The 27,854-nt window shown below is 38.1% G+C and overlaps 3 protein-coding genes across 3 annotated transcripts in view; 1 reads left to right on the top strand and 2 right to left on the bottom strand.

Moving 5' to 3' along the window:
- LOC146487159 (melatonin receptor type 1A-like) overlaps positions 1-3,815 on the top strand; it is a 4,309-nt gene extending 494 nt beyond the window's left edge. Inside the window, exons 1-2 of the mRNA XM_085086125.1 lie at positions 1-2,210; positions 3,466-3,815. The exon at positions 1-2,210 is cut by the window's left edge and continues 494 nt beyond it. Coding sequence (XP_084942251.1) covers positions 1,359-2,210; positions 3,466-3,627 — 1,014 coding nt within the window. The 5' untranslated portion in view covers positions 1-1,358 and the 3' untranslated portion in view covers positions 3,628-3,815. The remainder of the gene's footprint in view (positions 2,211-3,465) is intronic.
- Positions 1-25,174, bottom strand: part of LOC146487157 (acid sphingomyelinase-like phosphodiesterase 3b) — a 27,598-nt gene extending 2,424 nt beyond the window's left edge. Inside the window, exons 1-5 of the mRNA XM_085086101.1 lie at positions 24,892-25,174; positions 23,698-23,917; positions 22,493-22,734; positions 21,489-21,652; positions 19,608-19,788 (exon numbers count right to left, since the gene is read on the bottom strand). Coding sequence (XP_084942227.1) covers positions 19,608-19,788; positions 21,489-21,652; positions 22,493-22,734; positions 23,698-23,917; positions 24,892-24,955 — 871 coding nt within the window. The 5' untranslated portion in view covers positions 24,956-25,174. The remainder of the gene's footprint in view (positions 1-19,607; positions 19,789-21,488; positions 21,653-22,492; positions 22,735-23,697; positions 23,918-24,891) is intronic.
- LOC146487158 (melatonin receptor type 1B-like) lies at positions 6,499-9,804 on the bottom strand. The gene is made up of 2 exons (XM_085086112.1): positions 8,011-9,804; positions 6,499-6,912 (listed from the first exon to the last, which is right to left on the bottom strand). Exons 1-2 carry the CDS (start codon positions 8,860-8,862, stop codon positions 6,712-6,714), a joined length of 1,053 nt encoding a protein of 350 aa, XP_084942238.1. The 5' UTR covers positions 8,863-9,804; the 3' UTR covers positions 6,499-6,711.
- Positions 25,175-27,854: the final 2,680 nt, after the last annotated feature.

Below are 27,854 nucleotides of genomic sequence, written 5' to 3'. Positions count from 1 at the left end.
TTAAAGGTAACACGGCTTAAAAAAGTACAATCTTAATTAAGTATGATACATCAAGTATGCAACATACGATAATTGTAGAAGTGTTATGTAATTTGTAAAAGTATGAGACAGACAAAAACAACAACGGATACAGATGATGGGAAGACCTCCGGAAATGCACTTTGTGTTTTTTTTATGAGAATTCTTAACGATCGTGCTTTTTGCTTTTTGGATTTCGGACGTTTTGAAAAATTAAGAAATCCGAGCTGGCTGAGCTGATTCAAGATGGCCGCCATTTGGAATCATGACATTATTTTGACATAATTTGACGTCAACAGCTCAGGAAACATGTTTGGGTTCCGACCTTTACTTCCTGCAAGTCTTGTTGTCATACTTAATAGGTTACGAATATATTACCGCCTTGCCCAGTTGTTGACGACCGGAGAATTATGTTCATCAGTTAAACAAGGCAACTGCTTGTCTATACTGGAAATGACAAGGTAAAAGAAAAATATAGCTTCGAAGAGCTTATTGATACATATATTTGTTATCTGTATTTTTATTCTAAAAAAGATTCATTTTCCCAAGAATTTTACAGTCGTGAACTTAAACACTGCTTCAAGCCACAATTTAAAACAACTCTGTTGCTCTGTTGAATCCCAACACCTATTTACGCCCCCATTGCTCCCGAAGCAAAATTTCTAAGATAAGTTTAATCGATGAAAGTATGAAATTCTTTTCTTCTACTGAAACGCGGAATGAAAATGCTATCGGAAAGCGAGTTAAAATCCAGTCAAGGTTTGATTTTATTTCATATAAACCTGTTTCCTTAAAAAAATACATAGGTAAACAAGTTTATTTTTGCACAGGCTGCAATTATAACACCAGATCAGTTCAATAACAAAAACAACCAATTAGACTATATTCTGAACCACTACCATTTCAGAATAGCTTGAACAGGCGACTGAGACAGTTCTCAATTTTTTCATTCGCCAGGAGTAAAGATAATTTTCGATTAACGTAACTGAGCTTCATCTCACATGCAATACCAAATTCTCTGATAGTATTTGCTTGGTCAAATCCTTTACTAAGAAGGTCTTTTATTGGTACTCGTAAATCAAGTTTACACTGCAAAATCTAATTAAAACTCCCCAGTGTCCACCTGTCACTTTTTTCAGTAAATATATAAGGCGACCCGCAATCAAGTTTTAACACCTTTGATAACTTAAATGTAAAGATTAAAAACGCACTTTCGCCTTGTTCCGGCAAGTGAATGAATGCTGGCAAAAATCGAGCCATAGATTAAACAGAGGGTTATACAAAGTTGAGGACAAAAGTGTCATGTAGATTTCTTGAACCGATGTTCCTCGAGTAAAACCATGAACAATATCGATCCTGGCGACGCAAGTGTTGATATACTGGGTCTGTTACAAGAGCAACTCGAAGCCAGAAGCAAAGTAACTGTTGGCATCGAATCCGCCGTTTTAGTAACAATTGATTTGGTCGCTCTCGTGGGAAATGCCGTATTTTGCTTTATCGTTTACCGCAACACCAGACTCCAAACTTCCACCACCGTGCTGATCGCGGCGCTCGCCATCACAGACCTGTTAACTGCTGCCACTGTCATGCCGCTAACGATCGACGCTGTGATCCACAGCAAAAGGCGCTTCAGTGATACAGTCTGCAAAGCACACGCCTTAGCAATGGCCGTTCTGGCGCAGGTGTCGATCTATCTCATGGCATTGACGGCCTTCAATCGGTACACTTGTGTCAAGAGACGCAGCCTCTACAGAAAGATCTTCACCAAGAAGCGTACTCTGATTATAATCGCCGTCGTTTGGGTTGTGGCATTGCTTATCAATGGCCTTCCCAATGTCTTGTCTCTGGATGACTTTTTCTTCTGTCCGGGATACCTCTTGTGCTGGAGAAGAATGATGAATCCCGCCGCCATTTACAGTTTCAACGCCTGGCTCTATGGCTCCTTCGCTATCTCCTACGGGGTGATTGTCGTCTGCTACTGGCACGTGTTTCGCACCGTGGCTCAGCACAACGCTGCAGTAGCTCCAAGTCTGAGTCAACTCAACCACAAAACTCAGGGCGGCAGAAATGCTGAAGAAGTGTCTGTGGCCAAAGCAGTAGCAGCCATCGTTCTTTCCTTCACTCTTTGCTGGATCCCGGCTGAAGTGATGGACACCATGGATAAAATCGACCCAGTTCTTCTTCCTCGCCAGGTAAAAACATTTTTTTGACAAGCATTAAAAGATTTGTCCTTCTTTTTTTGAAAAGCAATTCTCCAAATTGTTGGCCTCCGATATTCCGGGGAAATCTAATGCAGTGTACTAAACAAAAAATTCAAACATTCATTAAGATTAATAGTTTTCTTTTCGCTTCTTCTCAAGTCCAATTTACCGCGTCACTTGGTTTCGACAACAAACTTTTCAGTCTTCTGAGATTCAATAAAGTTAAACAAACAGACCGGAAAAGCTTTTGTTGTACTAATTTCACCTGAGTTGGCTTTTCACCAGAAAAAATCTTAATTACTTGCCACATGCTTCTCTAAACAATGTCGGATGTGAATCTAGCAGCTTAAACAAAAAAATGGCCCGTTTTGTGCGCTGTTATTGTGATCAATTACTTCACTACTGTCAGAATGTTTGTCAGCACCAGTATCCGGCTTTTTTAACGGAGCATATTGGACTGTTCTCAGTTAGCCGATCGTAGAAATAAAGTGACTTGTTCTCTTACGGACCCAGCGTTGTTTCTTCAAAAGAACAAATAGATTCAGCTTCATTCACAAGCCTTTAATTTTGAATAACAAAAATGTAATACAGTTCCCACCCTTACGTTTCGTAAAGTAGAAAAGAAAAACAAAAAACATGTATGTTATTTAAAAATTTGTGGAAACATCTGTCGGATGAAAGAATCAAAAACGCGAATGTATTTTGTTTGAAAAGCTAAAATAAGCAAAATGCATAAAACAAAAAAACAAAACCCAAAGCTGCTTCAATTATTCTAAAGTTACCCAAGAGTTTATGTCGGTAGAACGTGGCGTTTTTTTTACAGAGTACTTATTTCCCTTGGTCTTACATTTTGTTGCAGTTCTTGAGCATGTGTATAGAATATAGCACAGCTCTTGTCTTTAAGGTTGGCTAATGCTTTTGGACATAAAAACGTTTACCAACTGGTCAAACGACTTAAAACCCTGTAGGCATTACTGCGAAACACAAACTTTCTCTCAACAGCAGTCTAGCTTACTGATATTGCGATTACTAGTGCGGATGTTCTACCACTGAACTACTAGAGACTTGTGGGAACCAGGCCATTACATTAGGTTCGTGTGACAAGTCCTAGCGAACCTAATTTAATGGCCTAGCCCCTACAAGTCCCCTGTGGCTCAGAGTCAAAAAATCCGAAATTCATCTATCATTTGTTCACGAGGCTAAAAACATAACGTCTCATTCCTTTTCAAAACTTTTCTCTTTTCAGGTTTTTCTCTTTGCCAGTTGCCTGTGGTACCTTAGCAGTGCCATTAACCCCGTTATTTACGGAGTCATGAATAGTAACTTCCGAGATGAATACAAGAAAATACTGGATTCCTTTATTGGCTCCAGTACTGTTGGTGTTTTGCCTGACAGCGTGCCTACTTAAGGTCAAGTTATATCGAAGAATGGGGACTTCAGTCGCATTCATAAAAGATGAAATGACAGAATAGCTAAGTAAGTCTTAAATAAAGTACCTGCTCTATCTCCTCGATAAAGGGGCTCACCCTCGATCTCAGCGCCCTTGCTTTATCAAGTGACCACTTCGTGTTATGGACAGTAAAAGATTCCCATGAATAGAAGATTTCGCACGCCAAGAGCTATGGGTAAATATACCAGTCGCCATCTTTTCGGTACGGTGGATTGGAGTGTAAAATGCAAACGTTAAAGACTTTTGGTCATGGTACGCTTTTGAGGCCAAAAAAAACGCAAAACAAAGAAACCAGATACGGTTTAAAAATAATATAATTAATAGCACATACTTTAAAACCAATATGTTACGATCCAAAACCATTTTTAGCGTAGAAATAACAATAGTAATAGTAGAATTATATGGTGGATCATTATGGCGCTCAAATTGTCTTTGCTGTTGGAAGGCCACTTAATCTTGTATTTATGATGTGAAAATATCAATAAAGATTGTTGTTGATATGCATGCAAGGTTTATTTGTTTTCTCATAAACTGATTTACGGGTAACATGAACTCACAAACAGCCAGTTCCATGTTGATTTGATAGCTTAGTCACATAAACGTTTCTAATTCATTGCAAGGTTACCTGCAGGAGCACACAACGGATTTTTCCTGGAATATCAGTTCACAAGGTTTTAATAACTTGAGAAATTGAGATTTACCGTTGTTAAAATACTGGAAGTTTCTCTGGAAAAAATTCCTTAGTTTTCAAAAGGAACGAAAGTATATAGCCTCGTGTGCGAAATAAGGTCATTAGCGGTTTCGGAGAGCCAATAATAGAGACATCTAGAATCGGCAAACTTGAGATTCATGTTTATGTTTTCTTGAAAAAAATTAGTAACCAGATGAGAATAGTGTAAAATAGTTCTGGCCTTTGATGCCAACGCAAAACTACTCAATTTTACTGACAAACTGAAAACAGCGAGCAGCAAATATAGGGTAAACATGATCACGTGGTCATTTCTTCCGTTTGCCGTAAACGTAATTATCAATCTCTTTGTTAGCTGGGAAACTAAAAAGAATAAGGTTGCTTCCTGTAAAAATACTGCGACTTAAATGTGGAGCAAAAGAATTATAACAGACGAAACTGCGTTAGCGAAACAAGTTAGAAACAGGAACGGCATTTTAGTACAATTCACCTAAATTCAGCAAAACTAAAGAATAAACAATAAAAAGAAGGTAAGAAGATAAAACCCAATCAATTCGGTATTTTGGCGCGGTTTAGAAGAATGGCGATGACATTCGAGTAACCACCGGATACCGGCATTTACATGTAATGACCTCAAAATAGGTTGCCATTAATGTTGGGCAAACCAACATCAGTTGCCTTATGATGTATTTCACAGCCAGAGAGTCATCTTACTATTATGCTATGTTTAGATTGGGTGTAAGACTTTGTTTGATGGTCAACTGCTGGCAGGATTAGTTTTTGAGAAAGTGTGCCCGGCATAAGACTTCCAATAGTTCTCTCCTATTCGGAGATTTTTATGAATAAAACTGAATAACTCCTAACGACCGGATGCAACAATCGGAACGAAAACACAATCGCTCGGCTTCCTTTCAAAACAAACTAAGCATTAATGATGAAATGTAAAATGTATTTCAATCAACCGTAAAATGTTTTTAAACAAGGCATAATTTAGATTTTCTGTTTAATACTAAAGAGGACATCTCGGATCTGAAATTTTTGTAATAAAATGGAATGCCCTCCATTAAGTGCAAAAAATCGGGAAGAACGCACTTTTTATTGTTATCGTTTTAAAGAATATGCGCATTACTTAATAATAAATTGCTGTCGAAATCTGAATTTTTTTTAATAAAATGGGATGGCCTTCATCAGGTGGATGGAATCAGGAAGAAGACACTTTCCAATGCCTTCGTTTTTAAAGAAGATGCGCATTACTTTTTAACAAATTGCTGTCGAAATACTGTTGGTTCGATCCTTTAACAACTGGAAAAGAACATCTGGTCTGATCTCTGTTTGTGCGTCCTCCGCAGAATTTGAATAGCTTCATCAAGCTAGTAGTATCAAAATTTTCCGCTTCCTTAAAGATTAAAGATAGAGACTAAGCTGTGTCTCTTTGCCTCGTTATCATAAGTTCTATTTATTATTTCTATTTTTATATGTCTGGCCTTAAAATCCTGCCTACTAAGACATAACACATAAAGTATATTTGTGAATATATATTTACTTAATAAAATTTTATAAGGAAGACCTTTCGTAGAAGTGATTTACAAAGGGTACAAAGGGGTCCTTTGCCAAAAAAAAGAAAAAAAGCGGAAAAAAAAACTAAACAACCGAAGTCTCGTTAGAGACAGTATGGATAAATTCGATAATTTATAATTTAATGTAATTCAATGAAACGGATTACAGAACAGAGCCCGATCTGAAAAAAGCAATGAAAGTGCAGTTTCTTGCGTCTAATGATAAAGAGTTCCAGTCCTTATATATAAATGACATGGTAGTTAACCTTTGCTTGCACCAGTTAATGCTTCGGAAGGCAAACGGAAGTTATGATAATTTCTGGTGTGAAAACGGTGCACATCATCAGCAGTGTAACTTATCTGAGATCAGTGGGATGCCAGCACGTTATTCTTATACTTAAAGTAAACTAAATAATAACAATCTAAACAGAAAATCTTGGCCTGAACTCGATGAACTCCTTAAAAATTTCAATTGCCAAAAAAAAAAAAAAAAAAAAAAACTACAACACCTTAAATACAAAAGCATGCCTTTTCTCGGTGAATTCTATGCAGTTTTAGGAGTGCCCTTTTTCCTTTTTGGTCAACATCAAGTAAAAACCGAATTTCGCGATGGAGAGGAAGAAAATGAAATTGCCAGTGTTAGTTGTTCAGTAAATTTTATTCGGTTGCATTTTCAGACTACATTAAATCGTCCACTAACACAGCGACAACAACGAAGCAAAACAAGCAAAATTAATAAGCAAAGAAAGACGAAAAAAAAACATACATAAGAACACTTTCTTAGAATCCCAGTTTTTCTCATGCAGCATTTTCACGAACGGACATTTCCTGGCCGCCTGCAGGAGTGCTATTAGGAGCTGAAATTACTTCAGAACTGGAGGCAGTGAAAAAGGAAAACACTTTCTTGTACTCTGCTCTGAATGCGCTATTCATGACGCCATAAATGACGGGGTTGATGGCACTGCTGAGGAACCACAGACAAGTTGCGAAGAGGAAAACCTGCCGTAAAAAAAATTCGGTTACTCATTGTTAAATGCCAAGAGTTAAAGTCGTTTGTCAAGTCATTTACGATTTAACCTCCAAACAAGAAGTTGATTTTCCCAGGAAACTAATATAAGCTTTAAATCCCCTTTTAAATCCCCAAAGCCCCTTTGACAGTGTGCTTGTGATGCTACACAAAAACAAGCTGTTCAGAAGCACTTTGCTTTTGTTCTGAGTAGTAAGTCGTTCATGCATTTGTCCATATTTACAGGCATATTTTGGCAGGATTTGCAGGGTGCGAGGAAACATTAACGAGCGCATCCTATCGGACATAGTTCGGAGTTCTCAGAGATGTTAATTAGAAATGTGATTACGCCCAGAGATCGAGGACATGCAAATGAGATACTCCGCGGGTAGTGCAGAGTTCGACGATTTACCTTGAAATCTTAATCAACAACAGATCAAAGCTGAAAACTGGCTGTCACCGTTAGGTAGGGTATAGTGGCTGGTTGACCAACTGGATCAGTTCTTTGCCAAATCAGCATCGATTGTCGCACAGACCTCGAGGGGAGCAGGGGATAGGAACCAAAACTGAAGTAAATTAACTTTGGTTTTGAGTACCAAATAGTTCCTAAAATCCTTCGAAACTAATCGTGCATTAGCAAGCAGTAAGATGTCTCCGCCGCTACTAACTTATATTCATAGCAATGAACGAAAACCCCAAACCAGCGTGTCATTAAATTTTCGATCCGGAGAAAATCCTCAATAATTTTAGTTTAAGTTGGGATATAGAAATGCCTCCCAGCGTTTTTCAAGGTAGTAGTTTGAAAATCGCGAAAGTATTCGCCGATATCGATTCTTATTTGGGTTATTTTCAGTCATGTTTTTGAAAACGAGATGTGACTCATCTAGCGTGAAATATTAAGGCGTAGAACGCCGCTCCTACAGTCAAGGTCTGCCTGGCGTGATTTGAAATAAATTCATGAACAAAGATCAACAACTAAAAGCTTAGGGACCCAAAATTTCTCAAGAAAGTGCAAATTTACCAGGTAAAGGTGACCTTCTGAACTAGCTTAATTAATTAGCGTTCCTTCTTTACATAAAAAATAAACTCACCGAGCGTGGAAGAAGAAGTGGGTTGATTTTATCCATGGTGTCCATCACTTCAGCCGGGATCCAGCAAAGAGTGAAGGAAAGAACGATCGCCGCCACTGCTTTGGCCACGGACACTTCTTCAACATGGCTGCCACCTTGATTGTTGGGGTTGGCTTGGTTTAGATTTGGAGCCACTGCAGCATTGTGGTGCTCCACGGCACGGAACACCTTGACATAGCAGACAACGATTATCCCGTACGAGATAGCGAAGGAGCCATAGAGCCAGGCGTTGAAACTGTAAATGGCTGCGGGCTTCATCATTCGTCTCCAGCACAAGAGATACCCGGGACAGAAGAAGAAGTCATCCAAAGACAGGACATTGGGAAGGCCATTGATAAGCAACGCTACAACCCAAACGACGGCGATTATAGCCAGAGTACGCTTCCTGGTGAAGATCTTTCTGTAAAGGCTTCGTCTCTTGACGCAAGTGTACCGATTGAAGGCCGTCAATGCCATGAGATAGATCGATACCTGCGCCAGAACGGCCATTGCGAAGGCGTGTGCTTTGCAGACCGTGTCACCGAAGCGTCTCTTACTGTGGATCACGGCGTCGATTGTTAACGGCATGACGAAAGCAGCGGTTAGCAGATCTGTGATGGCGAGCGCAAGGATCAGCATGGTGGTAGGATTTCGAAGTCTGACGTTGCGGTAAACGATGCCGCATAGAAGGGCATTTCCAACCAGGGCTGCCAAATCAATGGTTATTAAAACCGTTGATTCGATTGCAATAGTTACTTTGCGTCTACCTTCGAGCTGTTTTTGTAAAATAGCCAGAGCATCGACGCCGGCGTCGCCGGGATCGATGTTATTCATAATCCAAGTTTGAGGAACGCTCGAAGACTCAATTTGTGTTGTGAAAAGGTTTTCTCTGTTAATAGAGCTTGCGAATCCTGTCCTTAATTTGCGCTACAATATGCATATCCGTGGCGAAAACAACGGCATAAAATTTTGCATTATTGTTGCTCCTTTTTTACGTTAACAAGGCTTTCAAAGATAGGAAACCGCAATCTAAAGGCTTAAAACTACTTGGAGCCAACAATGGGACACTACGGACGACCGTCATTGTTTGAGAAAATGCGCAGAGGAAGTAAAATTAGTAAAATTATTATCATAAAATGTATATCCGTTGAGACTCTCCTCAAGTTTGCTTGGCTAAGATGCGTAGATCACGGAAACACCTGCGTATCTGCCCACTCGGATAATATGAGAACGTTCAGGTATAAGGATGAAAATTTTAAAACTGAGTTATGTATAAATTTATTTCGTTTATTTTTTATGTTGAGAAAAATAATAATTGGCGTGTAGACAGGGGGCCACAACAGCTTAACCAATGATAGCCGACCCATCATAAACATTTCAAACCAAAACTTGTAATATTATGATGTGATAGCTAGTTATTATTTACCCGGGTTTTGTAAAAATTGCCACGAGTAAAGTACACATATTTGAAAAACATGGCGCAAAACAACATTTACTTTGACGTGTCCTTGGAAAACTAGAATAAAAATATTGAAAAACAAAACACTCATTTGTTTGTCGTTTTTCCATGTTTTGTTAAGGCACATGGCTAGTTATGCATGCTGTTGTGAACATGACAAGTACATGAAAAGTTAACGAAACAAATTTAACTTCTTATTCGTTGACGGGAATCTATGAATCGATTTTAAATCTATTAGTTCCAAGTAGCCATTTTAAAGTTGGGGAACTCCCTTCCCGAAGAAATGGTACCGGTGACAGCAACACTAACTTCAATCGACCATTTTAAACTTAATTGGTACTTGAAATAGCTAGTTTTTAATATGTGCAGAGTTTTCGTTTCAATAATTTATGTGATAAATTAACAGATCTTACCGACTTAATAAAGATTAGATATAGATGAAGATGTAGATGCGTTGGAAAACGCCGCGTATACGTGTACGTGTATTGCGGGAGATAGTCTTGAATATCCTACCTACGATATGACAGATTAAACAATATTTTTGTAAGCACGATAAATGAATGCAAATCCAATGTATAAAACCTCGTAAAATGTGATCAACTTAATTTTAATTTGCACACGATAAAAACAAAATGGGGCACGACAAAAGCCCTTGATCTTCTCAGTACTCCTCACAGTCAATATCAATTTAACCCTTTAACCCCTTATATCATAAAAACAAATTTTACTATCTTTTCCCCATACTTTTCTTATAAAAAGTACTGGTGAGAAGTTATCAAATATCAAGAAAATTACCCTTGGGTGATTATATCCTTAATTCTCGTGACTTCAGGGGTTGAATAAGCATTGATATTACAAGGAGAAATTTGATGCTGATCATTGTTAGGGCTTAAAGGCTTAAGAGAAATCCAACTTTCGTGGCAAGAGAGAAAAATTCTATTTCTGTCACGACTGCTGCTCATCGTACGATCGCACCATACACTGAGCATGAAGCTCTTCTTGCGTGCTTGCACGATTCATATTACGTGTAAAGTCATTCATTAACGACATCTAAACCCTCCCTTGTTATTACGTCTTTCGACAACTTTTAGAGCGTTAGCGGCCAGTTGCAATCTACACGGGATTTTTTCTGTGGATATTACTTTTCTTTGCTTTCTTTTCTTTTCAGGCAAACAACTTAACAGCGCGACGCACTTTCACGAGATAGAAGAAGACACTTTCACCAGATAGAAGAAGGAAAAAGAAACCTTTTATTAGGATGGAAATTTAACAGTCAATCTATTAGCGAAATGCTAAACTGGAAGTCGTAGTCATTCAAAATGAAAGCTACTGAGAAGTACCTTCTTGTGGTGAATAACTGACACCGGTCGTTCAAAGAGAGGAAAACTCTATCCGGTGGATAAATCGCTATCCATCAGATAAAATGTACAACAACCAATGACATTTTATCGGTTGGATAGTGACTGGGGCCAGATGTTCTCCAAGCAATACATTTTATCCGCTGGATAAAGTTATCCGCTCTTTGAACAACTGGGGCCAGATTGTTTTCTGTAAGGTGGCTCTTAATACTGAACCTTTGGATGACACTGAAAAAGAAAGGCGACCGTGACAAAGGAAAGGTCCTGAAAAGCGTTTCGTGGAGTGTTTTTTTTTTTTTTTCGTGAGTCCGTGGATAAAATCCAGGATGACACTATTCAGATATGTCTTTGGTGGCATTTTCACCCGGCAAAGTTTGTTTTGCGATAAACGATTGATGTTGATTATCTCGCTTGATACGGTTGTTTTGTTGGAGTCCTCAAAACCGACTCATTAGTTTTAGCTATTCATTTACTTGTTCTTGCTATTTGCTGAATAATCAAGAAAGCGGAAATTTTTAACGCCATTTACGCAGATAAAGATCTTAAATTATATGAAAACCGTCACTTCACGGAGAAATACATTGTTTCTCGATTTTTGCATAATAATTAGCTTGCGTCAATCAGTTCAGCTAAATTCAGATGAGCCTTTTGCATTAGTGTTTACTGCCGACGCAAATTTAGTAGATTCCGTGGGCATTCCTTCCGGTGAATAGGATATGATTATTAATCTACCTCTTTACCTTGGATAATTTACTGTAGGCGTTACAAGAAATCCCGCTCTCCCGAGCCTTTTTTGTTCCCTTGAGTGTCCAGAGTTGCAGGGAGTCTACTGTGAGTTTTACATTACTGGATTAAACAGATTGTACCCGCTTTAGATCGAGGGAAATACGAGAATATTTGAGGTGAAGACAACAGAGTATAGTTACCAAGTGGTTTTTTTGGGCCGAAAAAATTTACAACACAACTCAGAGTTCCTCAAATTATCCTTTATTTTATTTATTTAATTTAAATTTGTACGAGAATATTTGGGGTGAAGACAACAGAGTATATAGTTACCAGGTGTGTGTGTGTGCGTGTTTTTTTTTTTTCTTTGGTGGGGGGCGTGGGTGGGGGGGGGGGGGGGGGGGAGATGAAAAATTTTAAGTCACAACTCAGAATTTCCCAAGTTATCCTTTATTTAAAGAGAAAAAGGACAATTTTGAATCGTTCAATTTAAGCACAAATAAAAATAAATTGCATCTTGATAAGGTCGTAAACTGAAAGGTTTATAGACTAATCATTTCTGTGAAAATTGGACCGAGACCAACTGATAAAAATTTTAATCTTGGAGTTGGCCAAATCAGCATGGCTTTATCTTATAATGGGGCATCCATTGAGAACTTAAAAATAAAGTTTACTCTATGTTGCTTCCTTCCTCTATTCCCAATTCATTTCTGATGGCCTTGTAAAACGCAAACTTGTGTGAGTTGACACAGTTTGATCTAATAATACTAATACTAATAATAATAATAATAATAATAATAATAATAATAATAATAATAATAATAATAATAATAATAATAATAAGCGTTAAACAAATCAATATTGTTTTCGACTTTCTCGGAGGCTACCATGGGGAGTAAAGGAAAAGACTAAGCTCAATAACGAACACTGACAAAGAGCTGTTCTTCCTTATTGAACGCTGTCAGAAATGGATCATCCCATATCTGCCAGAACGCAAATTTGGTAAGAAGTTCTATGAATACGTATAAACTGTTTGAATGTAATGAAAATGATTGAGTGTAACATAACTAGCCCAGACCCGTGTCCGTAAGTTATGTAAATAATTCATAATAATAATAGTAATAATAATAATAATAATAATAATAATAATAATAATAATAATAATAACAATAGTAATCTTTATACAGGGAGCCTGCATCACGAACGTGATATTCAGTGGAGCCCTGTAGATTGAGAAAAAAAAGCTACATGATGCTTTAAAAACTTACATACGATTTACAAATGATCTGTTAGAATCCTTTGACTGAAAATTAAATGTTTTTTCACACTTTTAACGACGTATTTGCCCCTCCGAAAACAAAAGAAATTAGCTTTCCAGTGTTGCATAAGTTTTCCCGCAGAATCTTCGCTAAAGAAAACGCTAATTTTCTTCACAATTAATCGGAATTTCTAAGGCGGGTAAAAGGTCCCTTCGAACTGATATTCCACCGAAAAGGAAACGTTGGGTGCATCGTCATAAGTGACATTTGAAAATACTCTTTTTTTTTTTTGACAAGAATATTGTTTTTCCGGCTTAGAATAAATATTGTTATTTTTCTGCAGATGTTAGGCTGAATATTTCTTGTGAATATTCTTAGATTATGGCGTATGACATTTCCGTTTTAGGATGTATTGGGGTATCAACTGCAAGTGTTTACTGTGTATTGTCATACATATGTACTACATGTACCGTTCATCGAACTGTCATTCGCATCGAACATTTGGCTAGTGCAGGTTTTTATCGTTTTATTGGCTAGTTTTAATTTTGCCGTTTAGAGAAAGGAAGAATTTTATACTGTTTAGTTAAAACACAATTGTATAGACCCTTTGCATAAATGGCACCCAAATTTAAATAACAATACTTGATACATCCTAAGCCTCGTGTTTATGTTTCCAGACAAAGGATTTTTCACATGAATATGAGGCTAAGGATGTATCAAGTATTGTTATTCAAATTTGGGCGCCATTTATGCAAAGAGTCTATTGTCAACACACAAAATTATATTCTTTTCAAAATCTCAGCCTCGAGTTTAGTCTTAAAAATATTCTACAAAAAAGGCAAATTTCAGCCTCGATAGTCTTGTAAAATAAATTCTTACATATATGTATATAAAAAAAAGAGTGTATCATAAATAGGTCGAGCAATGATATGATTTTCCACCCACCCCACCCCCTCCCCCGTCCAAAAAAATGACATTTCACGCCGTACGTTGAAGAGATTTTTGTTGGCTTTCGATTTTGAAGGAAAGTGTACAAAACAAGACATTGATAGAAGTAATTCAAAATAAAGTTTAAAACTAAAGCAAGCATAAATGGCAGAAGTGTCATTATGAAGCTATATTTAATTAAAAACGTAGCGAGTGTGCATCGAGAGTAAGAAATGATATCGAATAAGCTTAAAATGGCCTATTTATGCATATATTTGATTACAGGTACCACCACAATACATCATTATATAAGTTTTGATTAGCTTAGAGCCCATGGAGTATTTAAGAGTAAATGTCTGTAAAAACCAAAGAAATCCCGGACACAGCTCAAAATTCGAATTCGCTCATACTTTGTAGATTGATAGGCCCTAGTACCACACTTATGAAAAGGACATCCATTTAACCAAATAACCACTCGTTTACGAGAAACGAATTTTAAATTATCAACGGCATTTTTGGTCAACAAAGCCTCAAATAATGTCAACATTCATTAAGCTACCGAATCAAGCAATCGTAACTTTTGAATCTCTTACACGCAAATCCTATTCATTAAATGCTTTTTTAGTTCTCTGACTTGTAACATAGCCAGGCAACTCTTCTTATAAATATTTTACGATTTTTTTTTAAGGAATGCCAACGGCTTCTCTTAAAGGCTTTGTTAGGACCTCCAACAAACTAGCCATAACTACCTGTGGTACTCACAAAATCTCACCGAAAAACCATCCGGGGGTACAATTTATGATAGTTTTCAGTTTCTATCGCTTCAATTTCTTGGGATCTTTCGTACGTTAACAAAAAAAACATTTCTAAACTGAGCATATTTTCACTATCCGCCATTTTGAAATGAACAACAAACACACTTGAATTGTTTATAAAACTTACATTGTTTTATTCAAATAAGCCGCTTGAAACATCTATTTGTACGAAGTATCAACTGCGGTAAATCCCTTTTATGTTCTTTTTTGTGAATTGAAATCATAACCTAAAGTGTAGCAAGTTAACATAACAAAATCGCGTCTGGCAATGGGTTTGCATAATTTCTACATTTTTGCCGTGACTCACCTCATTCCTGTCACTGACCTTCAACAAACTTGATTTCTTTGCCGTTATTTTCTTAGTTCTCGTTTTAATCTTACGTTCCCTACTATACAAGCCAAGCTACAAACCATTGTGAATCTTTCACCGCGAGCTCAGCCGTTCCAACCAGAAATTTGTGCAGTATTTTCGTCTATTTCGAATACAGTTTTACAGAAATTCACGTGATCAACACGGAACGTCACTTTGTGTTACTTTGCGTCACGCTCACGCAACTTCCAATACCCCTTCTTTGGTAAAACTCGCTTACGCGAACCTTGAGACTGGAAAAGGTCAAAACTGGCAAACATATTTTATAACTTAAGCTAAGCGAAAAAAGACAATAAACTTCTTGTCGCTATTTGTCTAGGAAGACGTGAATTAACTTAACGGGAACTCCAACCAATAATCTGGCAAATGGGTGGCTTACTGCAGTACACATTTGTTTTACGAACTTAAAAAAGATTAAATAAAAGTCAAGGCTTTTCAAAGCACTTTCAGGCTAAGGTTGACTAAAAATAGAAAATGAATAAACGTTTTTAAGTTGACTGTGATCAGCTTGTACCATATAACTGGGTTTTCATATACCTTATGCAAAAATGACTGACATTTTAACATTCCCGTTTGTTGCATTCACTAGCCTCGTTCAAGGTAAAATACTCTTTTGATTTTTAAACTCAATAACGAAGCTAGTGAGGCTAATTTGAATGCAAACAAAAGGATATTAAAATGTCAGTCATTTTTGCACAGGGTCTCTGCCCCCACCCTCCCACCCATTTTCTTTAAAATGAAACTCACGGTCGCGCGCGACAAGACAGTCACCGTTTCGCAAGACTTTTGCGCGGGGCAAACTCACGCACAGCATCTTCTATTTGTCGCTCAAAAATTGTGACTGAAAAAGAAAAAGAATTTATTTTAGCCCAGATTCTAGCTGAGGTAGAGAGTCTGGCCCTTCGATCTTCGTCCTTAACCTATTGCAAACACTTTCATTATATCCAATTCTGATCAAACGAGGACTGCATGAAGTGCACCAACCACACATAAACTAAACACCTTATGGGTTCGTCAAAATAAACAATTCTATATGAAAACGTATTCTGGCAGACTTGTCTTCCCTAACACTCCTTTATTAATGCCAAATTTTTGGCAACTTTAGCTTATGTTGCACTGTCCAATTCCAGCTTACAATGTGAGATTTGGGAAGGTTATAATAATAATAATAATAATAATAATAATAATAATAATAATAATAATAATAATAATAATAATAATAATAATAATAATAATAATAATAATAATAAATAATAATAATAATAATAATAATACGGTCAACTCTCTCATAGCGACCACTTCTCATAAGCGACCATCTTCCGTAAGCGACCACCTTGTAAACAACGGTTTTGTTTCTCAGTTAAATACTGTTTCAAGAGCTGTCTCGTAAGCGACCACCACTCAAATTTCTTAAGGGACCGCGACCACTTTTTAGGCCAGAAATTACACATTCTTTTGTTTTCTGTTTCCGGTAAGCGACCACACAACATTATCACGTATGATCGCATGTAAATCATTACTCAGAAGTGACAAAAGTTCAATTTTGATGACGCTTCCCCGTACTGCTGACAGATAATGACAGTTTACAGACAGAGAAGATGGCTACAATTAGATCTTTAGGTAAACGGGAATTGTTACAGTGATCTGTTCCAAAATGAACCATGAACCATGTTATACAAAGTTTCATAAGAAGAATGAATAAATGTGAAAAAATCAAATAAATAAGTTTCTATTTACCTGATTTTAGCTGCTAAGGTAACATTTTTTTGTAATTAATTAATCAATCCAGTATTAGGCTTAGTTTGTTGATCTTTCCCGTAAGCGACCACCTCCCATAAGCGACCACTTTGTCGTGCACCAAGGGTGGTCGCTTACAAGAGAGTTGACTGTAATAATAATAATAATAATAATAATAATAATAATAATAATAATAATAATAATAATAATAATAATAATAATTATTATTATTATTATTATTATTATTATTATTATTATTATTATTATTATTATTATTATTATAATTTTGGCAGGTGTCATTTACGTGCACATGACCTTTCCCCAACAAGCTGGGTAAGCAGATCAATGAACGGTAAGTTCCATCCACATTTAATCCCAGATTCTCACAAAGCTCCCTCAACATTTTAACTGGAAAATTTGGTAACTTCTTCTCGCTCGCCAAGCTGCATCACTTTATCGATCGCCAACCTAATCTCGACATTCCCGAACCGACTGAGATCAGGGTACGAGATTACCGCCAACCAATACCCAAACGTTCACGGTGCAAGGGACATATGGTCATTTCCTGGATGTTCGGCGGTGTTTGAAAACAGGCTGGCACTTCTTGCTAGTATGAGCTCGACTTCCGTTTCACAGCCACTAAATTTCAACAGTTTTTTGTGACCTGATACACTCTTGTTGCACGACACAAGAGGTAGGATCCCACACGACAGAATCCTACTTCTTGAATCACATCCACATTCGCCACCGACCAAAAGAGAGAAAGACATTTTCCTTCTTTTAACCAGACGTATCAGCTTTCGGTTAACAGCCGCATTTCAAAAACATGAAAGAAAAGAGTCGGCTCCGAAAGGTTGTTCATTTCAGTAAATATTCTAATAAGTTTTATTAAACTGAGAACCGGGTTTGCGAGATAACTGTCTTTGCTTCGAATTTGATGTAATGACGGCATTTATCCTTTCATGATATTTGTTTTTATTCCATTTCGAGTTTCGTTTCGACTGATTTGCTTTCTTCACTTTGCAAGAGACTCTTTAACCGAGGCACGTATTCAAACAATACTTGTCATTGCTACGGTTTCACGATTGCCGTGGGCCACAGCACACCGTTTTGGACAGAACAGGTACATAATCATAGACATTATGCAGTTCAATACACTTTGGACTTATACTGCCGTCTTGAGGTAAATTGAAGGGGTAAAGTAATGACGGAAGGCCATGTGACGTGTACTGCGAGAAACGGCCCTTCGACAAGGGTAATTTGATACAAACAGGTAAGCTTATTTCAATCCATTTCTTTGTCGGATATGTGGAAATCTGTAGTAGTCCCGAAACATTTTATTCTTGGATATTTAAACCACCAAAAAAGGGAAATTTTGGACTGACGCTTTCGAAAAAGAAACAAACAAACAAACAACTCAAATACATGCTCAGTCAGTGTCTGGTTCTCCAGGAAACCCATTCCAAAGGGGCAGCACTAAAAGCAGGAATCCGGAATCTGAAATCCGAAATCCAGAATCCAGAATCCGGTTCCAGCGGAAGCCTCAAGATTCAACAATTAGGTTGTACAAAGATCGTCTCCAGAAAACCTTCACATAGTTTCAAAATGAAGATATAGACTATCAAATTTCTTTTCTTTACTGTACGCTCGATCGTTTTTAAATGTTTTAACCAAGAGACCAATCATTTTTCATTTGCGGGAAATAATGACTTAATTAGATTTTTTCTCTAGTGCCACGAATCGAAAAATATAACATTTGCGTTGACAATATTTTCAGACAATTTTTGTACAATCTAATTGATCAATCTTGAGGATTCCTCTGGATCCGGAGTGCAGTTTTCTGTTCCGTATTCCGGATTCCGGATTCCTGATTTTAGTGTTGCCCCTTAGTTTTCAAAATGGCATCCGTCGGCAAATTTGTCATATTAGCAAACTTCAATGAAGTCGTATCACACAACTAACCGACATCCCAAAAAAATGCCAGCATAACTTTTGACATCTATCCTTTATTTGTATCTGCAGTATAGTTTGAGGTCCTAGTTTGGAGTACCGACATGATTTTTAGGGAGTTATATTAAGGTACCTCAAAACTATTTGAAAAGAGTATCGAAGGTGGCTTCAAGAAAAAACCCATGACCGTTGTTAAGGAAGAAAATAACCGCTTTTCTTATCACTGCTGAATTTTCTAGAGACCAGACTATAAAGTTCCAGCAAAGGAAGATTTACAGTGTATTTTTAACGAACACTAGAATGCTATGAATATTGTGAAATTTCGATCCAAATTAGCCTCAAAACCAACGCAAACGTTTTTATTAAATTACTCTTAAGGAAACGAATTTTAAAACGAACTAACCCTGTTTTGTTTAGTTTGGGTCAAAGGCCTATCTATAGAAAAAGTATGAGCGAAATCGAATTTTGAGCTGTGTCCGCGATTTGACGATTATATTTGATGCTTAGGGACATTTACTCTTAACAATTATTCCACGAGCGCGCTTTGGGTACGAGATGATAGCTACAATCATCTCGTATCGAACAAGCGCGAGTGGAATAATTGCTTCATTAAAAACAAACGCGATATACCGCTAAATATTGCCCATTTTAATAGTGATACTTTCTTTTCTCAATGACGTGATTTGTGGGGTATGGTATAATTGTCCATGTACCATGGCCGCTAAGCCAACGAGGTTTGAGTATGCATGAGTCATAGTATCTTTCAGCTGTCGAAAGTGATCGTTGGCTACCATGTGTTCTGAAGTTCCAGTCAAGTAAAAAGTGAGCCTGGAAACAAGGGATATTCCATGTGAGACGGATGGAACAAGCTCCGAGTTCTAAACTTTTATTTTTCTCTGAAGAATTAAGGAGGTTTTGTACGACAAAAATGTTTCAAAAACAAGAACTGAAACTCCGCTAAAAATTAAATTAGTTTCTCACCATTTTCGTCGTAGAATATTTTGAAGCTGTCACAATGTTGGTGGGCTAGAAAATGACCGGTGATGACATCAGCGTGTTTCAGAATTGAATCGATGTATTTTCTGTTAAACTGTGGGTAGAACCACTTCTTTCCAGGGGCTCTCTCAAAGGCTCCAGGTGGCACATGACCTATAATGAAGACCTGAGAAACAAAACGCAATTGGTGGTTTGCAACCAATCCCTAGAGATCCAAAAGACAATGGTGTGGCAACCATGTTGGATGACACAACCTTTTGTTTTGTCATCCAACATGGCCGCCATACCGTTGTCTTTTTGGCTCTCCAGGGATTGGTTGCAACCCTACAGTTCATCAGTCATTACCATGAATGAATGGTAGCGTATCCTTATCAGGACGTGGCCGCATGCACAGTACCTCGCTGCAGAACGCGATTCTGTGCTAATCTCCCAGCCTCATTCGTGGTGTATCCGAACCTCTCGCTGGTGCATTTAATCTTCCCGTCTCCTTCTCTGTCTGCCTCGAGATCTTTCGCCAGGTACTTGTCCTTCCAGCACGGCCAATTCCAAAGAATCATGCCTTTTCATGTGTTCAAACAAATTTTATACGGAGTTCAGCAACCATCCTACTGGAACTTCAAGCTCATTTCTAATACAGCCATTCGTCCTTCTCTGAGTCCACGACTCACGCAAAATCTTTCTGTAACATTTGTGTTCAAATGGAAGGGTACAAATGAATGTTGCGCTGCTAGTTCAGACAGTAGAGCAACGGACAATCAAATCTGGAAGTCGTGGGTTCGATTCCCGCCGATGTCGGAGGTATTTTTCTTTGCCTCGTGCGATCTCCCATCTCCTTACTAGGGCTAACGCCTAGTGGGAAATTCATGGGTTCACTTTAGTACTTCAACATACACTGCAGAGTTCTCTGATCTGCCATTAGTACCATGGAATGCCGATAAAAGACAAAGGCGACAAAGGCTAGGCGATTCAACTACATTTATGCTCAAACGTGACAAAAAAAAAAATCCGCGTGCTATCATTACCATCATGTTGATAAGTGGATGATAAACTTCGTAAACAAAAGGGTTCGTACTTTTTGCGTTGCTCCATAGTACGAACACGAGGAGTCCTCGAACAAAAAGGCTGGAGCGAGCGAGGCAATGGAAAATTAGAATGGGGAGAGACGCCCACCTCAGCGAACCACGTCTCCCTCCGCGAATCTCAAGAGAAAGAAAAACAACTGTACCGCAGCGTTCGATGAGAAAGATTCAGCTGCCAGTCACTCGAGTTCTCGAACAGAAGTAGAACCCACACTTGTACGATGCTCTCCTACTGAATTAAAGGAGACTCGTGCAAGTCGGATGCGCCGTGGATAATCGTAAACGTCTGGCAGCTTATGACTCTTCCGTATCGACTTGACCGTGCGAATATGCAAATAGTCGAATCTCTCACCAACGTGACAGAGGTAAACGATGTGAGAACGTTTTAAGTACAACACTAGGGCTCCGCAGCTATTTCGGCTCTTGCCGTAACTTGAAATGGAGTAAAGTAAAGTAATTTGTAATGGGGAGTGCTTACGCAATCTTCTGAGCCAGAAGCTCATGAAAAAGTTTTTGACTATATTCCAGATCGAATTGGAACTCGCAAAAAAGTGTTGTTTTTTGAAGAAAGGGCAAACCGGAGTACACGGAAAAAAACCTCTCGGAGCAAGGACGAGAACCTTTGATGGGAACTGAGCACGCACTTACAAAAGATTTTGTAGGGCAAAACAGGAAGATTGGAGATGAAAATGTGTAAAGTGGGATGAAAGAGTTACGGTTGGACAAAGTTTTGGTAGTAAATACAAAACTCAACAGCCGTCAAAACTGAGGAATGATTTGTTAGTACCTTTTCCTTAGCCACAGAAGCGTTGGTCAGAACTCCATCTAGCCATCCAAACTGATTAGCGGGATCTTTGAAGTTAGCTGTAAGCTTGTCATTTGTGTAGTAGTAGACATTGTTCAGGCTAATGAGGCGTAAGCCGGGTTTGATAAGAACAGTGTAAAATCCACCTGAAATGGGAAACCAAACTGTAAAGGTTCGAAATGACAATAATAATCCTTTCATCAGCCTTAAATTCCATAAGACAGAAACGCAGCATGGTTTTATTCCTTTAAAGCAGTAAAGTAACAGTTAAAGAAATTGTTTAACGTGAGAAGAACGAGAAAATAGTATGATTATCATTTCCAGAGCCAGTTAGGATTTCCGCAAATTTGGTCAAGTAATGTCTTACGTTAGATGGAAACCGAAACTCGTCCTCAACGGTGTTACTTGCTCTTACGCTGGATTTAAATTTCTCCAAAGAAAAAGAACAATTTCATTTAAGGTGTTTGTTTTGCTGTCACTTCAACGCCCGATTTGGAACTTTTAATGCAGTTTGACGACGGACATGCAATTCCCTTAAATATCATTACTGTACACATTCGCATGATTGTTCCATTAAGAAAGTGTTTTGTATTCTTGAAGTTTTTTAAGACATTTAAAACGCTTAAAGCCTATTAAGCTCACTGTGAAGTGCTATCAAATGTAATCCATCGTACGGAAAAAGGTGGCGGTTGTAAATTTTACCACGACTGGATTCCTTGCGAACCTAACACAGCCAATAGGCACCTAGCAAGCCAATTTTTTTGCGGAAGTCGTCCGTGTACTAACACCATTGCGTATGCTAGGTTTGAAGTTTCTAGAACTTTTCTGTGCGTTTTCATGAGCCTTTTTAGGATTTTCGAACGCTAAGAATTATGGGTTAATGCACCAGTCGCCATCTTTTTCGGTACAGCGGATTGCTAGCTTTTCGCAAACGATAATTTACCGCTATATATTAAGGGTAAAGGAGTGAACTTTTTTAAACAAACCTTTCTTAAAGCTATCGACAGCACCCTGAGGAAGCCATCGACTCCACAAGTCTCCCACAGCTGTGTAAATTTTATTCGGCTCTGGCGGCATCAGGTGTTTAGGGTGGTAGTCATGGTTACCAAGAGCGGGATAAATGGTTGTGTTTGGGAAGACCGTGGCCAGCAGCTCCGTTAGGTTTTTAACAGTTTCAATGACCTCTTGCGTGCTCAGCTCATCGTTTGCCACATGAGGCATGTCATCTCTGCATTAATTGACAAAACGACAGATTTTATCAACCAAAAGCATATCATTCAGGGCCGGGTTGTTCGAAAGTCGATTAACGCTAATCCACGATTAAAAGTTAACCGAGGTTTTCATCTCGCTCATTAAAGATGATTTAAAAGGCTCATTTTAAGCTAATTGTAAAGAAAAGTCTAAGGCAAAACTAAGGGACAAAAATCTTTTCGACCAAACTTTACGGATTAGTAAATATACTCGAATCAAAGTTCACGTTAATCCAGGATTAGCTTAATCGGGCTTTGAACAACTGGGCCCTGGTTTTTACTTCCTTTGTCGTCATCTGCGAAGCAACAGCGTGAAATGACGAAAATATGGAGAACTTTCGAATTCAAAGCATGTCGATGTATTTCAATTATCTTTCTGAGCTTGATAACCATCTCTTCCAAACTCAGCTGCTGAGTTTTCGCCCATAAATTGAAACAGCTGGAATAATCTATTTATTTTTCCTTTGTGGTGAGCAAATAAAAATATCGCTTTCTCCAATCCAATATACAAAAAAATAAATACACCAAGACTTTCAAAAGCAGCAAAAGGAAAGAAAATTACAATAGAATATAATATAGGAAAAGAAAATTATACAATACAATATAAGAAAATAGATAAGTAATTTACTATAACAGAGGCTTATTCTAGTGTTATTTCGGTTCCATAAAACCGGCAGTCATTTAAGAAAAAGGGAAAGAAAATTACAATACAATATACAGTAAAGGAAATTATCCAATACAATACAAATCAATACCGTTGCCAAGGAAACATAACCTTAAACTGTGCGATACAAAGTAGAAAATACTCACTAAAATCAGTCAAGCAAAATTATTATTGGTCCAACACAAAAGTCCGAAATTACGTAATATAAAGTAGTCTTTCCACTTAACATCTTTTTTCTGTTGCCTAACCTGTTGTGGTATTTTAATGAACGTCTTACCCGGTCCAAATAATGAAATCTGGATTGGGTTCAATATTCCTCATGGCAAAGACTGAAGAGTTTATGAGCTTCCAGGGAGAATCGCACAGATAATTCCCCCAGGTGCCAGGTTTACTGGGCTTTTGGGTATCAGGTGTCTGGGAGTTGCATATCTTGTTCGGGTCTGTGGGAAACTGGTAGGTTTTGTCATAGTGGAAGTCTGTAACCTGCCAAAAACTTCCTGCAAGGCAAATGTAAAGTCTGCGTCCAATCTGAGAGATTAGGGAACTTTAAGTTGCTCAAAAGCAACGACGACGGCGACAGCAACGACAACTGCATACTACACCTAGGTAGAAAAATCTAAAATTTTAAATAAGTGCTTATTAGAGAATTTATGGTAAGCTTTGTTTCTGACCTTCTTGTTGCTGCCGCCATTTTGATTTCGTTGGGTCCCAAACAAATGAACGGGTTAACTCCGGTTTCTGCAGCATTAAGCAATTTGGTGAATTACTAGACTTCTACCCACCCCCCCCCCCCCCCCTTCGCCCCCCACTCCCACTCTACTTCCTGTGTTGGATGGTATTTCATTGTGGCGTTACTATCCAGTATTTTGTAAACTCCCTACACTTTACAATGCACATTAACACAGTTAGGAAGAGAAGAAAAAATTAAAGTATGATGCACAAGACAAGTCCAACTGAAAATCTGTAACGTAAAATTAAATGCAAGGCTGATCGGACAGCTAAAATAATCTTATTGCCCAATATTTCGGTTAGACAATACTAACCTTCTTCAGGGAAAGTCTGTACACTGTCTAAGGGGGTGGTATAGGACAATTCACTTCATTTCCAGAAAGGAAGAGAAAAATGTCGCCCCATTACTTCTGAAGATATTGGAGTTTACTCACGCAACTGTACACCACCATTGCGTCATCAATATTTTATACGGCAAATCGTTTAACCGTCTCCGCCAAATTAACAGCACTTTGCAAAAGTAAATAACTCGTGAGTATTTATTGGACTGGAATTAAGCCAAATGAGAACAAAAAATAACTTGGAATTGCCTATACAGAATTTGTCACCGATACTACTTCTAACGTGAAATCCGCTACTCCAAATATGTAAATAATTTCCCATGTATTCTTCATTTTTACCCGGTACAATGTATAAAATTGCAAAAAGGAAAGGAATCTAGATCAAACGTAGGAAACCTTACCTTCTGCGAGGACTACAGGTTTGAACTGCGAGAAAAATACAATGATAGCAAGCACGATCTTCATGGTTCCGCTCGCGAACGTTATATACAGATTTATCCACAATTGGTCAGCTTTGTCTTTAACTAACGACTGTACGAGAGCAGTATTTCGCCAGAAAAGGAACTAAATAACACACGAAAGACCCAACTGTAATGCCCGTCAAAGTTATGCTTAATCAGAGAATTAAGAAGGCTCAAACATCCTTCTTTTCTCGGAAAGTTTCACGTTCAAGCACGTTTCATTCACGAGGGATGTCACGCACTCACAAGGTCACGCCATACATTTACATAACGGAAGCCAGTGTTTTGTTACCCAGTCTGTGTGAAGGGACAGACGGGCATCCGGGAAGGCAGCAGTTTCGCAAAATTTAACCGTACCTGGTAAGTATTTATTTTTCAATTTTTAATCGGCCTGTAGTATTTTTGGTACAGAATGTGTTGGTTAAAATCAAACTCTTAAAACAATAAAGATCGAATTTCATTCGAGAAACATCGTGCATGCAATTTGTAGTCTTCTGCCCGGAGGGGGGTACTCCCCTATATGAGCTATACGGGGACGTGCCGCTGGATAGGGTATGGTTTTTGGCGTCTCTGCCTTGAACAGGGTTTATAATTTAAGCCAGTCTGTCCTGGACCCGTCCTAGACAGGGTATGGTTACAAGACTGTCGTCTTGTATTTGGCAATCCGAAATCAGAGACGTTACTCTGCATTTATTTTAGTGAACAATGCTTCACGTCAATTGAGTTTCCACTTAAGGTTCACCGCTGTTATTGGGAAATTTTGGGATTTTCGCCATCACTTCTAGGTAGTGTATCATTTTATCTGTTGGGATTGGTATTCGCATTTCAATACGTGGAACATCACGTCCGGTAAGTAACATGGGTCAACCGCCCCCTTCCCCCCCCCCCGGGGTCTTCTGGCCCGGTGAGTTACCGTATCAGTCCTCGAATATAATAGCCGGGGCGATCGTTTCTGTTCTCGCAGAGAAAGGGGGTGATTATTCGAGGGAAGGCGATTATTGGAGGGAGTGATTATTTCAAATATTTGTCACAAGAGGTCGTGCCCTTAATGTTTTGTTTTATTAAAATTAATTAATCATTAAAAATTAATTTTAAAAAAAACTAATTTCACGTCATTGAAATAAACCGAACGTGGGCTTTTTAAGAATTTCAAATTTGTTTCGTTGATTAATCAATGTTCAATGCCAATATCTTCGGTGTCAGAGTCTGAAAAAGTGAAATACATGAACATTACCATAGAAAAAACTGTAAAAAAAAAAACAACAAAAAACAAGTGCTTTTATATCCACCATTCAGCTGTGACGATTAAATGAAAGCTTGTTTGTTACTCAAGATGTCAATTTTTAACTTGAGAGGGAGGGGATAAAAGAAAGAGAAAACGGCGAGAGGCGGGGGGGGGGGGGTGGGGCAACTATTCGAGGGAGGCGATTATTTTAAATATTTTCGTCAAAGATGGGCGATTATGCGAGGGAGGCGATTAATCGAGGGACGGCTATTATTCGAGGAGATACGGTATCGTAACTTTCCGAGAAACGGTTCTCTGCAGATACATGCAGCTTGAACGATGAGCTTAAATGATGCTGATACATCCAAAATGAAGTTAACGTCGTGCAGGACCATTGCTTTATTATTTATTTATTTATTTATTTATTTATTTATTTATTTATTTATTTATTTAAAGAGTATGCACGATGAGGACAAAAAATATTAATGACAAGATATTTTGCCGTTCTTAATTCAATGCAATCTGTTTAAGTCGATGTAAGGCTGGAGTTGACTCACTGCTTTTCACCGGTGTAAATGCTAACTAGAAGGCATGAGAACAAACATCCTCGGAGACCAAGGGGCAGATAGTTGGGTCAAGAAGAAGTCAAATCTAGTAAGTTTACAACTATCGGGTCCTGGGTCTCCGAGTATGGAGAACGAGACAATTTCCATGTGAAAAGCGGGGAATTATGTGTCAAAACAAAGTCAAATCAAGCCTCGATTCCACTCAAAGGCCAGGTCACTAAGTACGCAACTGTAAAAAGGCGCTTTCACGCATGTCATCGAAATTCTGAGGTACAAATTAACTTACAAAATTACATTTGAGAGCTCGTTGTTCTGATACAATATTTATTAAACTCGTAACTAAAGGGGCATTGCCACGGAGAGTTTGCTGCACTTAATCAAAGCTAGAACCATTTTTCTGACATGAAATTATTAGTAAAGCACTGGGAGGAAAATATTAAGTGATTTGTCCAATGAAGAACAATTTATAAATCAGTTTTTAGCAATTTTTCCAAAATACGCAGGAAGAACTTGAAAAAATTGGCCAATTTTTTCAACTTGTAATCCATCTAAGCCATCCACAGCAAAAGATAACATTAACGTCTAAAAGCAAGATATAACATACTATGCGAAAATATGGTTCACCGCCGAGGATTCGAACCCCGGTCTCATGCGTTCAAGGCAGACGTGATAACCACTACTACTTCTTTGTTCCTTTGATATAACGAGTCATTACAGTGATCCTATGTGAAAATACGGCTGAATCACTTAGTATGAGTATTCCCTGCTGTCTTTGTTTCATGCAACTTTTACAAGCTAGCTTATGTATACTCGTATATTAACTGTTAACAATACTAAACATGATTTTAACATTTCCATCGATACATCTATGTATTTTCGCTATTCAAAGGCGCACTTAAAATCGGTGACACTGCCCCTTTAAAAAAATCACTAACCTGAACGGGGTTTGGAATACGATCTAATATTACAAGATTTGGTGAACATTTGAAAAAACAAGGCGCTGCCGAACTTTTTACCCAATTTCGCGGTGTTTGGAGGTCTGATGAAACACTTTTTCGAGTTTTTAACGTAGCTTCTCAAACCATTACTCGGTGCTTGGAATTCGAACTTAG

This window comes from Pavona decussata, unplaced genomic scaffold, assembly GCF_977016875.1.
Source record: "Pavona decussata unplaced genomic scaffold, jaPavDecu1.1 SCAFFOLD_16, whole genome shotgun sequence".
NCBI classification, from domain to species: Eukaryota; Metazoa; Cnidaria; class Anthozoa; order Scleractinia; family Agariciidae; genus Pavona; species Pavona decussata.
Note: the sequence above shows the minus strand (reverse complement) of the source record. Positions and strands in the feature narration are given on the sequence as shown.